Genomic DNA, 13,741 nt, shown 5'->3' with positions numbered 1-13,741 from the left:
GTAACTTTCATTTAGCTCGCTTCGAACTACCACGCCGGTTTATTTCGAACCTGTGTTATTATTATTCTCTCTCTCTCCCTCTCTCTCACTCTCTCTCTCTCTCTCTCTCTCTCTCACTCTCTTTTGCTAATTCAAAAGCCGCATGGCAGTCGGCGTTGTGAATCCACGTTGTGCTACGTCGACTCCATTTGCAGGACACATTTTGCTTTGTCATCAAAAGCGAGGTCAGGAGATAGGGAAATATTCGGAGCTTGCAAAGAAAAAAAAAATAAGTTAAAAGAAAGAGGGAAAAATTTAAAAGAAAGAGATAATTTTTACAAACAAAATAGTTCTGACGAAGAAAAAATAAAATATATATATATATATATATATATATATATATTCAAATATATAATATATGTATATGATATATATAAAAGTTGAAAATAATGAATATTTAATTCAAAATATACTTTTGTAAATTTGTAAACAAAATATACTTTTTGTTTACATCAATATCCCATGATAAATTATTTTAGAAGCCGAAGTTTTCGATAACTTCACAATCGACATCTACCTGATATTTGTTTTTTTACTTGGATTTCAGTCTTCCGATGCATGTCGCGGTTTTCAACGCTCACGATACTTTCTGAACTATTCACGGTACACTTTCCATAGTTCATCATGTTATACGTACATAGCTATCAAATATTTTCGATTTTTTCATCGTTGTACGTTCAAGCGTGATGGACATCTACTGTTATTTTTACCACGGAGTTGTTGCTACCTCGAATTACGGAGTATCGGCTTGTAATTAGAAAGAGAGTCCATATCAAAGTTCCTTCATAATTTATGCGTGGTTTGATATCGAAAACATCATGCTAGACGAACGAAAAAATTATTCTTTGATGATTCTCGAGGCGAATGTTTTTAGGTCGGTAAATTGAAATATTTAATGTGAATTGATTTACATATATCTTGTTTGTTCGTTACTATGAATAAACGATATTTAATATAGCATAAATAACTAATAAGGAACAGAATAACAGAGATAAGTAATACAAAACAATAAACAATAAACAATAAAGAAAGAAATATAAATAAAGAATAAAGTAAACATCTATCTTGACGATTATCAAACTAAAAAGAAGTTTCAGTTAACTTTCTTCTGAACTTTTATCGTTCCATCAGAAAAAAACTTTAGGACCAAGGTGTAGAGCCTCTACGACTAAGTTTCAAATTTTTGTCGCGACTTAGTCTTAAATTTTCGTGTTTTCTTCTTGGCCGACTCGAAAATCAATTTTTACCGATTTATCTCGAGGTCAGCGGAAACGGTTGCGGACAAGCAATTTCGCGGGCCTAATGTGGATTTCTTTCGTTGTTGCGGGCAAATAAGGACAACAACAACAATATAATAGCAAGAACGTAAGCACGGATAGACTGAATAGACGAGAGTGTATGATTCTCTCTCTCTCTCTTTCTTTCTCTCTCTCTCTCTCTCTCTCTCTCTCTCTTTCCTGATAGTTGGGTGGTTGAAAATGGGTATAGGTTTTGGCGGTAGCCAGTGATGGTTGGTGCGAGACTAGCGGAGGACGAAAAGGGGGAGGCTTTGGATACCTTGTCGAGGATAGGCTGCCGGTGCAAGTAGGTTTAATATTTGATAACGCGGGCTGGTCATCCTGCCGAGGCGATAACACAGGCCCCGCGGGAACCTTCCGGCCAACATCCCTCGGAAAACGACTGCTGTCGAGGCCCCCTCCTTCTATCTCTCTCTCTTCCTCTTAGTCTATCTCTCCCATCTCATCCTTTCTTTCATCCACCACACTCAGGAACGGCACTGTCCTTCCTGTCCTTTCTAGCCGGTCTTTCTAACTTGGAAGCGTCGCTATTCCCTAAGGTTGCCTTCCGATGAAAATAACGAACGACGTTTGACCGCCGTCCGTGAAAGCCGACGAATAAGTCGCTTAACGGCCCGCCTAAATTGCTCACCCTCAGAGCTCGGATTGCTATCGAAGGGCAGGCGATCGTGCGAGATTGGAATCCGTTGGATAAATAATTGATAGCCCATTGGTAAGTAGAAGGATGGATAGACTTTCGAACATTTGTCCCGATCGTTCCGATCGCTTTAATCGATTGAGATTACTACTTTGTTCTTATCGTCAAGTTCCAAGAAAATTCAAAGTAGTACAAACGTAGTAAGTTCAGTCAAAAGTTCGTTTGAAAAATCTCTTGGAGTTACCACTAGTCCGACTGTAGTAGATACGATTGTGAGTAGTCAGCCACGCACTCGGTACGTATATAGTTAGTCCGGTAGGTACAGTCAGATCGCTCGACCAGATCTCGCGTGCTCGAAAAGGAGCCAAAAGGTGGGACAAGAAAAGTAGGTAGAAGACCGCATCCTCGTGTCGACGAGGAGATACCGGAACGGGGTAAAGTTGGTTGGTCCTCATAGTAGTCTCTTGGTGGAGGGTTCCGACAGGAATGGAGTTGGAGTTTCAAGAGAGAGAAAGAGAGAGATAGAAATAAAGAGAATGTATGTGTGTGAGAGAAAGAGAGAGAGAGAGAGAGAGAGAAAAAGAGAGAAAGAAGGAGAGAGACGTTAGGAAGGCGGGGGTGTCGGATCGAAGAGGTGGATGCAAAGAGAGAAACGGGTGGTCGCGGTTAGCGACACCCATACGAAGGCAGGAAGAAAGATGGCCGACGAGGCGAAAGGGATCGAACGCATGCGCTAACATTTCGAAGCTCCGCCTTCCGTTCGTCGTTGCGGTTTGACAACCCCTCGTTCTATATCGTAGTCTTCACCCCACCACTACTAGCACCCGGAGTAAACCACCCCTTAGAGGAGCACCCTTCACCCACTCCCACCCCCTCTTTGGAAGAGTTCATCCGCAGAGCACTCTTCGCCGGCCAGTCAGCGCCAAAAAGTGCGGAGCTCTAGGACCAGATCCACGTACGGTCCTGCGCGATTCAAGCCACGGTTTTATATGATTTGATCAGTGGCTTTCTGTCGAGTCAACATTCGCTGCTTCGCTGTGTTAACGTTATTTTATGATTAAGTTAAATAAAAAAATAAACATAAATAAATAAAAAATCATTGTCGATCTTAATCAACGTTGAGGAATAACCGTGTTCACTTTCGAACACGAACGATAGATTTTCGAGATATAAGCAGAGAGGGAGAGAGAGAAAGAGAAAAAGAGAGCGAGAGAGAGAGAGAGAAAAAGAGAGAGAGAGAGAGAGAGAAAGGAGAGACGGTTGTTGTTCGGTGACAAAAAAAAAGTGAATACATCCCTTAAAGGAATCAACGAAGGAAAGGTGTCGCGAAATATTTTTGTGACTATTTCGATGATCGTGCTAGATCGTGGTGTGCATCATGCAGGAGTTTAAGTCAACGTTTCGACAGACGTTGGCTCAGTTGGACGGACTAATTTGTTGATCGAGAATGCGGAATTTGACAATGTGACGAGGAAGAAGACGAAGAAGAAGAAGAAAAAAATAAATAAAACAGTCTCAAAAACGATAAAAGCTAAGGAGAGAAAGAAAGAGAGAGAGAGAGAGAGAGAGAGAGAAAGAGAGAGAGAGAGAGAGAGAGAAAGAGAGTGAGAGAAAGAAGGAATTTGGATTGTAGATTTCCGATCTCAGACTTTCTACAGATGCAAAGAATCCTCGTAAGACAATTGATGAGCGGCCGTCGGTGTTGGTGCGATTGTTTCCTTTCAAGCTGCTGCCGGTTTTAGGCCTAACGTGCGCGCGCGCGCGTGCGGTGTGAAGCGAGTCGGTGAAAACCGATCACCGGCAGCGGCAGGATGATGTACTCGCCGGACAAGATGATGGGAAGCAAGGGACTCCACGGGGCACCGATCACCGCCCCTGGTTGCTTCCCTTCGGGCAGGTATTCTCCACCACCATATCGTGCCGCACCGGATCCTATGCCGCCGCCGCCGCGACGCTGTATGCCCAATCCCACGGTGAGTTTATCAACTCTTTTCTTCACTTCTAGTTTATTATCGTCGTTAAGTGTTGTGTTTTGTTCTTCGATGACACCATGTGTTTCGAAATCTACAGAAAATGGGCTCTACCTGGAAATTTTTATATTAACATTGTAATATATAAAAATTGTTTTTTATGCTTGCGTTTCGAGAGATTTCTTCCAAGTTATTTCTCTCTTGATGTTTTTTTTCTTTTTTTTTATGCAAAGTGTTTTGATTTATTTTTTAACAAAGTATATGCAAATACTTATGTAATCGTTGTCACATATAAAATACTTTGAGTAACATAAATGTCCGATTCTTAGATATGTCTGATTCTCTTGTTAGAGGAATAACAATAAAGTGAATATTTAACGAAGTTTAATAAAAAATGTGTTAATTGAATAAACAAAGTAATTGTGTCAAGTCAAGCTAATAATACAACTCAATCATAGCCCATTTTCAATAATTTTAAATGAAAGAGTTCATGTTCAATATACCCTTTTGATATTGTTAATATCACATTTAGAGAATGACCACATCTCTTCCAAGCTGATCGCGTATCGAGGAACAGAGAGACCCAGTGTTTGTCCTCATCGAAATATTTGAAAAAATGAAAGGAGCATATAGAAAAGTTTTTCTTTATTTTTCTGCCTGGCACTTTCCCGCGTCACATAATTCATACGCTAGCTCTCTCTTCGTTTTCTACTTTTTCCATCCTCCATTCTTTTTCTTTCCGACTTGTAACGATCGATTTCCTTCGAGAATCAAGTTGTTTCATTCCTTATTATTACACGTTTCACTATTTATGAATAATATCCGTTCGACATAACGTTATAAGTATGTATAAGAAAGATACTTATCGATGAGATAAGAGAATCGATCGTTACCGATAGAAAGAAATAACTAACTTAACTTAAGTTATAAATATCATTGTCTTCGATTGCTTTCCATTTTCAGTCGTTCATTTCAAGTCGTCTAAAATGCCTTCTCCATGAAAGTCAAATCTGTCGAGACGATTATTTAAAATCATTCAGGGGTGAAAGAGAATTCATAGATTATATCGTTTTTAACTTTACCTCTATAAGAATAAGAACAACGACATCCCATTAAGAAAGCATAAAAATCATCTTCCCTCGTAAAATAAATCTAATCGTGAGACATCGAACGTAGACTCGTAACGACTCCATAAATCTATTTGGCTTTTCTCTTCGACACGAGATCGGAGATCAGGGGAGGAACGTAAAAAGGTGGGGAACGACTTATCGTCGAGTGTTTTCCTAATGAAATATTCAAGGAAGTGCACGAGCTGAAACGTGGTAACGAAGAAAGCCCTTTTTCGAAGGTACCTGCATATATGAGGAAACGGAAAAAGAATGAAATAAAAGAAAAGAAAGTGATAGTAGAGTTCTCTATCTATACAGAATCAATCGAAGTTCAGCAATTTTGCCGGTACGAAAGATGTTTCTCGACGGATGGGAAAAAAGGAAGAAAAACAGAGAGAGAGAAAGAGAAAGAAAGAAAGAGATACACCCTTTGCTTCGAAAGATCAGCGACTCGAAACACATGAGGTTCCAGAGAGAGTAACGTGCCCCGATGCAGAACCACCGTACAGAACTACGATGTTCCTTTCTCTTTCTTCTTCTTCTCCTTCTCCCTCTTCGAACGTCGGAGACCTCCAGCAGGTCTTTAGTTTATTCATGTGACGTAATAGGATAAAAACCGTCGCTACGAGCTGAGTGCCTAGATGAGATTACAGCCGTACTGTTACGCCCGATAACGCGAATCCGACGTAATCGTTCTTTTCTTTGATTTTTCTCTTCGATCCTTTTCATCGCTCTTCTTCTCTCCCTTCTCTTTCTCTCTTTTTCTCTTTCTTTTTCTCTTTTCTTCGTACTTATAATTTTTCTATTAAACTAATTTGCATGTTAATTTTAATTCTGATGAAAATATGTAAAATTTCTTTCCCTATTTATCTTTAATCCTTCGCTAACACGATTTCTTTTTTCTTATCTTCGTAATATCTATTAATTATTTATCCATACCCACGATAATTGATATTTTAGATCGATTATGTATTCATCGTTTGAATGATAATTATTCAAGGATCGATGAATATTACTCACTATTTTTCCCGGCCTTTACTTCTCCAAGCATTCGTACGGAATATCGATGATGGGAGAGATCCAGATTAACCAGAGAGTATATTCTTTATTCTCGTCACGTATTACCGTTTTTCATATTTCAGTGTTAATCGCTTGTTCACAAATAAGAGTAGTCAAGTTAATTTCAGGTGTTACATTTATGCGACGATTAAAGTTATTCGTTTAGAAGACGCCGCCGGCGATAAATTTTGTAAGATATTTAAAAATTCCCGTAAACAAGATTTATCCTTAGACATGTCGAAAACCGCTAGATAAGTTAGGAAATTCAATAAATTAAAATATTGGAAGGAAAGTGTGCTCGTTAGTTAGTCGATATAAAAAGTAACGATGAAAAATAAACCGATGTGTGTCGCAAGTCCTGGCCACTCCGACGAAGTGATTATCGATTGGCCCGTCTACGTTTACTGCGTCATCGTGAATTAAACGTCGAAAGTAAACGCTCTTTCACAGTGGATCACATTAGTGGATCACGAACTAACTATCGAGACGAAGGAAACATTCTCTTTTAAAATATTGAAAATGAAATCGTTATTTTATTCTTCTATAATATAATTTATTTTGCTCGTGTTTAATAAAAATTATATAATGTTAAAAATGATATAAATTATAAATTTATATTATGAACTAGGAATATGAATTAACCATTAATTTTGTAATTAACAAAATTATAGATTATAGAGATATATTATTAGTTTTTCTTTTCTTATTTTATTCTCTTTTTCTTTCTTTCTGATGAAACTGATGAAGGACACATTATCAGTGAAGAAATAAAAAAAAATGAAGATGCATCGTCCATACAAATATTCGTTTCGTGAGTCTTCGCATATTGACGCATATATTATTTATTTGACAAATTTCTATTGAGTGATCGTTTATTAATACTAAAGAACTGTAATCAATTTCGCGGCGGTTTAAATAAACATTTTAATTAAACGCGCGATGCTGCAAAATAATATAATTTCAAATTATTCAATGATTAAACAACAAACGAGGCATTAATGCGCATTGAATGGTCATCACTGTAACGACATGTAGCCGCCATAAATATATATGAAATCAATTAAAATTCTTGTACTCCCGCGGTCCATACGATACGTCACTGAGCAACTCATTAAAGAATCAACATTATCATAACGTTCGTATGCTAGCTTATTAATTTTAATCAACGTAACTGTTTTTATGTGAATTTTGAGAGACAGACGTTGGCCAGTCCCAGACAATGAATGAAATAGTTTCGACGACGTAATGAAATTTCGATAAAATATCCAAAAGCAATTACGCCAATAACGACGATTTTCATTGTCATCTCAAATTCGAGATAATATCGGCTCTCGTTTTAATTACGTGAGAATCGTCTTTCGACGAAAAGTTGATTGATCAAAGGACACTCATGAAATCTGTATTGTCAACGTATCATCGATTATTTTTCGAGAAGTAAAAAACAAAGATATTTTGTAGAATAAGAATCGAATAAGGCAATCGAAAAATCTGAGTGAATCGTCACGTGTGTCATGGGAATAAAGTCTCTTCGCTGATATCGCCAACTAGACGATAGGAAAGACTAATTAACGTTGGTTAATTAGTAATTAATAATGTCGGTTAGTGCGATGGAGATGCACTAGAACTACTTTATATTTATTACGAAATTGTAAAAGCGAGAAAGAGAGAGAGAAAGAGGAGAGCCAAGAAAAGTAGTGCGCGTGTGTGTATGTGTGTGTATATATATGTTTGTATTTACTTGTGTTAGCATGTTATACGAACGTTAGGTCTCTTTTCGCGTGGGTGTACGAGTTGCTGGCCCACGCTGGGCCATGAGATTGCATAATCGATAATTTCTCCTGCCTACACCTGTGTCCCGCAAGTGTACACCTGTGCACGGATAGAAGATATATATATATATATATATATATATATATATATATATATAGAGAGAGAGAGAGAGAGAGAACAAAAAAAAATATAGTAAGACAAAAAAGACTGCGAAACCTGACTTTCGTCCGAGCTTATCTTTCGAATATTTATGTCTTTCTTTATGGTCCCTTTCTCGATGGTCCCTTCCGAACTCTTTACGTTTTTATTTACGTCAAATGCGAGACCAAAGGTATTCTTCAATTCGAATTAACACATTTGTTATAATACAGTTCTACTCGCTCTGTCATCCTGATCGAAAAAAAAAATAGTCGTTGTTGAGACGATAAGACTAACGAAGTAACTTTATCGAATATAGCTCTATTAAGTTATCAATATCTGGCGACTTTTTTACATGTACTTCGAGACGAAGGACTATGACATTCCGATCATTTGTCTCTCTCTCTCTCTCTCTCTCTCTCTCTTTCTCTCTCTCTTCTTCTCTGTCTCTCTTTCTTTCTCTCTCTCTCTCTCTCTTTCTCTCTCTCTTTTTCTTTCTCTCTCTCTCTACATCAAAATGTTTATCTCTACAACGAAGAATTCGCAAGAATAAGGGATATTGAAATATCGTTTGGCAAACGAAACACATCGATTGGCGAAGGATATGGATGTAGAAGGATTAAAATGAAAGGAGAAAATGATGGTGATACGTGATAAATGGGAATCGTTCTCGATTTCTTTTTCCCTCTCTTATACTGTCTTTTTCTCTATTGCACATACACTTATACAGATAGATACAGACACGCGGTACTTGCGAGACATGTCGACGCCAACCGAAGTACTCGAACTTCTTTTCGCCAGTGAACTATGCGAACTACGTGGATACAGCATAGATTGTTCTACGACTTTACCACCAGAGACATCACGAAAGAAAGAAAGAGAGAAAGAGAGAGAGAGGGAGAGAGAGAGAGGGAGAGAGAGAGAGAGAGAGAGAGAGAAAACTGCGTACGTGTCTACTACGTTACAACTATAGAATACCCGCGGTCGACCCCACACACGGGACGCTGGGGACACATAACGCTCCCCACTTACATCCAATCACTCCTGATTTATATTTACTACTCGCTTGGCCCCTTATTTATTGTCCTTCACGGAGACGCGCAGAACGGAAACGTTAATTTACACAAATTGAAAATAATGGAAGGCGTGAGAGAGAGAGAGAGAGAGAGAGAGAGAGAGAGAGAGAGAGAGAGAGAGAGAAAGAGCAAGAATTTTCTTCTTCGTCTTCGTTTTCCTTTTTTAAACACAAAAAATCGTCCTTTTCGATTTTTTTCTTAAAATCTTTTATGCTGATGTCTCTCTCTTTCTTTCTCTCTCTCTCTCTCTCTCTCTCTCTCTTTTTCTCTCTTTCTCTCTCTATCACTTCCTCTATTTTTGTTCTTTTTTGATTGAGATCGATTCAGGACAGATTTCCTATACCGGAGAATGAGGTTCGTCATTGGCTTAGACGTACGCCACGTTAAGCCCTTTCGAGGTATTAATTCTATAAGCCGATATTGGGAACGATAGTGCGGAACAGTTTCGTGCATAAATCAGTTCGACTGCTACTGTGACTTGCTAGCTCATAATGTATCAGATTTAATAAGTACCTTTGTCGATAGTTGAATTTAGTGAATCTAGTAGTTATCTGTTTCTGTTTCCATATAAAATTGTAACGATAGTTATATGATTAAGATGACCGTAAAAGTACAATTTAGGAGAGATATAATTTTAATGATAATGATTTTCAATGATAATGATTTTATGATCGCAGAGAAATTATGAAATTTTATTGAATTAGAAGGAATTTTGATATCTCGATTGCTTATTAAAACGTTCAGTTGTTGCTATGGTGGTCGCGTTTTCGTGCCGAGGTCATATTAGTCTCGACAAGTTGGAGTATCTGGAGCGACATTAAAGTGCAGGTGAACGGAGGGATGGCTCAGGTTAGGGAAAGAAATAAGTGGTAGCGTGTGTTCGTCGGTAAAGAAGGGTCTTCGAGTGGTAGTCACTAACTAACACTGCTCTATGAGGGTGAGAGAGAGAGAGAGAGAGAGAGAGAGAGAGAGAGAGAGAGAGAGACAGAAGTCACGCACGATTATTCATACATTGAGGGTGGATTGAGGTCAACGTTCATAAAATTTCCAATACATTTTTCTAAAACGAAATTTTGAACGCTAACTCAAAACTTATTGAATATTTTCAAGAAATATCATTTTGTCTTTCAAAAGCCAATTTTTAGATAAATTTGAAATAATTCAGATCATGATAACGCGTTTATGTCGAATATACTAAATATTATTAAAACAGTGATGTAAACCTGAGTAATCGTAACGTGCCTGAAACATTTATTTTATATTTCAAATACGCGTAAAACCCATTTTTATTTTATACGAAAGAAAAAGAAACAAAGAAAGAAGTTTCCTCGAAACGAGACTTCGATGTTTTTTGCATCAAATTTTCGCTTTAGAATCTTTCTTTTACATCCGTTGCTATACTCTCGCCAGGAAGTGTGAGCAACCGTAAAGTTTCGAACGCGGCTAGGTTTTACGACTGATTTGTGATCCGCGCAATGTCGAGTATACACACCATCGTAGAAGGTGTCCCGAACGACCCTTGTGGTATCCACCAAATGCCACGCAAAACCTCACGGTACGTAGATGTAGGATCACTGTATAGGGTTCTATGCCATGTTCTCTACGCTATACAGTAGCTTCGAGTATATACATAAATCTATGTACATCTGTATTCTATGTATAGGCTAACACACACACACACACACACACACACACACACACACACACACACACACATCTTTATGTGAATACACACATTGCTGTTTGTACAAGTATATATATATATATACATATATGTATATTTTCTGGAATCGTTATACATAGTGTCATTTTTTGATTCTAACCTTAACTCTTTTTCGAATATAATTTAATTTCGATATAATATTAAAAACATAGTAAAAAAACTAGATTCATTCTTGTGAAAGATAAAAATATTTGTTTCGATGATAAACTCTAGCTTGAACAAGTTGTACGATAGAGGAGTTTCGCACAATGGTTTATAGGGACATGTGAATATATAGCATGCTATCAGCATACATACATACATACATACATGCATGCATGCATACATACATACATACATACATACATACATACATACATACATACATACATACATACATACATACATACATACATACATACATACATACATACATACATACATACATACATACATACATACATACATACATACATACATACATACATACATACATACATACATATATACATACATACATACATACATACATACATACATACATACATAAATACATAAATACAAACATACATATATACATACATACATACATACATACATACATACATACATACATACATACATACATACATACATACATACATACATACATACATACATACATACATACATACAAACATACATATATACATACATACATATAAATATACATACATACATACATACATACATACATAAATACAAACATACATATATACATACAAATATACATACAAATATACATACATACATACATACATACATACATACATACATACATACGTACATACATACATACATACATACGTACATACATACGTACATACATACGTACATACATACATACGTACGTATGTATTCGTCCATTACAGAATGTTCTCCTCTGGTACATATCGTGGCTTAGGGTAGTGCGTGGTTAGGGTAGAGGACGATGAAAAGGTGAACATCGCTTCCGCCGCGGTTTAACACTCTTATTATTATTTTTATTAGGGACCCAGCGGCATATAATGCTATCAGCCCTTGCCGAGTAGGCGGGCACACAGGAAATAAACCTAAGTGTATAATTACAATAATACTTACGGGGCTTTCCCTTTTCCACGGTTCTATCCCTTTTCTCTTTTCTTTTATATTTGTCTCTTTCTATCTCTTTCTCTGTCCCTCTTTCTATCTTCGTGGTTAAGCGCGTATACGCGTGTACCTGCGAACGATATGTTGGAGGGTCGAGGACGACGACGAAGGACGACGAGTGGAACTTAACGAGTCCTAAATTTGTTAGGGTGCTACCCTTGCTCCTCGCCCCGAGTCAAGATACACATTAGTGGGTGCTCACGGTGCAGCACTTTCACGAGGTTTCAAGCTCTGAATATTGCCTTCCGATTATTGTACCCAACCGACTAAACGTCCAGACAGGATACAATTGATAGTTAGGACAATTTATTGTTAATTTTTTCACTTAGACATTTTTGATGATTCTTGTTGAGATTTATCAAGAAAAAAATAATTATTTTATTTCTAAATATTATTTCCTTTATCTCTTTCGTCTTTGTCTTTTATTTTTTATTTTTTTTCAAAAAAGCATAATTATGATGTACCATTGAACAAAGGAGACAAAATACGCGATAGTCTTATTTAATTAATGTAATTAAGAGGGTTCGTTGGTCTGATAAACTATTGGTCAATTTCGATCAAGAGAATTTAAGATAAATTATTCGAAATTATGAGCACGAAGATTTCCAAGACGAAAAGTTATTAATATTTAATAAGATATCTGAAATATCTTGAGATATCCGATATCTTCTATTCTCTCTTTCTTTTTCTCTTTCTCTTCTTTTTTTTCATGTTGATGTCTTAAACGTGGTTCTCCAGCAAGACGAATAAAAAAGAATGGTTCGCGTACGTGTTCAGGATATCAGTATTCGATTTTTAGGGAAACATCACCGCAAGAAAACAAGGAGGATCTTCATCCCTCTATCCGAACTCCAGCCAAACTTTGCAATTCTTCGTTTCAAGAGTACGCTCACGTCTAGTACTACTTAGGATATATGTATTTTTTTCTTATGTGTACAAAGAACACGTAACTTCGAACAGTTTGTGTCTCTTAATTATATTTACGTATCGATTTTTCTTCGAATACTAATCGTTGATCGAGGATGTTTGAAAAAATATAAAAAAAGAAATTAAACTAATATCTAAATTATTACATAAATGAAACGTTAAAATCTTCTCGATTCGATAGATTTATCGGAATGAAGACGAATTAAAAAAGCTTCGTGATTTTGATTCGCTATCGACAGTTTACAAAGATAATGTGTATAATATATTAACTTCGAAGATATAAGTCCGTGCCATTGGGAAGTACCGCTGTCAGCACTTCTTATGAAACAAGCGAATCAATTTTTGACGAGTAAGACCGATCGATTTGTTCCGCACGTCGCTAGAAGAAGTACTAAAAATACCCTCTTAACCAACAAGTCTTTGCCGGTTTGTTCGCTGTGAATGTCCGTTTATACATTATTCCTCTAGTCGCCGTACAGCCGGATCTGCAGAGACACTGTATCGTTCTTTTATCGCTTTTCGTTACTTTATTCTATTCTTTACTGATCTCTATGCACATCATTGGTTACAAGGATAAAGAATCAACGAATGTATTATTCTTTACGTTCTTTGAGAATAATCCTTATTGCATTTAGAAACAACTTTTAAATACATTTTAGATACGTACATTAAAATACTATATACGTATAATGACGAAAACATTTTATTTACGCTAGTAACCTTGAAATACTTGTGATTAAATCAATAATATTTACTTTGAAAAATAAATAATAGTTATGTATATGCTTAAATATATTGTTAATGACTAAGTTTTACTGACTAAGAATGACACGTTTGCAACGATTATTT

The 13,741-nt window shown here is 36.7% G+C and overlaps 1 protein-coding gene across 4 annotated transcripts in view; it reads left to right on the top strand.

Annotated features, from left to right (window-relative positions):
* Window positions 1-1,799: 1,799 nt before the first annotated feature.
* LOC124950106 (inhibitory POU protein) overlaps window positions 1,800-13,741 on the top strand; it is a 40,099-nt gene continuing 28,157 nt past the window's right edge. For 2 of the 4 annotated variants that reach the window (XM_047496369.1, XM_047496350.1), the window contains exon 1: window positions 1,803-3,947. In XM_047496369.1, the coding sequence (XP_047352325.1) occupies window positions 3,786-3,947 (162 nt within the window). In that variant the 5' untranslated portion in view covers window positions 1,803-3,785. Of the gene's footprint in view, window positions 3,948-13,741 lie in introns of all 4 variants that reach the window. The other 2 variants (XM_047496377.1, XM_047496360.1) reach the window with 2 other exon arrangements.

Source organism: Vespa velutina, chromosome 1 (genome assembly GCF_912470025.1).
Source record: "Vespa velutina chromosome 1, iVesVel2.1, whole genome shotgun sequence".
NCBI lineage: Eukaryota > Metazoa > Arthropoda > Insecta > Hymenoptera > Vespidae > Vespa > Vespa velutina.
This window is presented reverse-complemented; position numbering and strand designations above follow the sequence as displayed.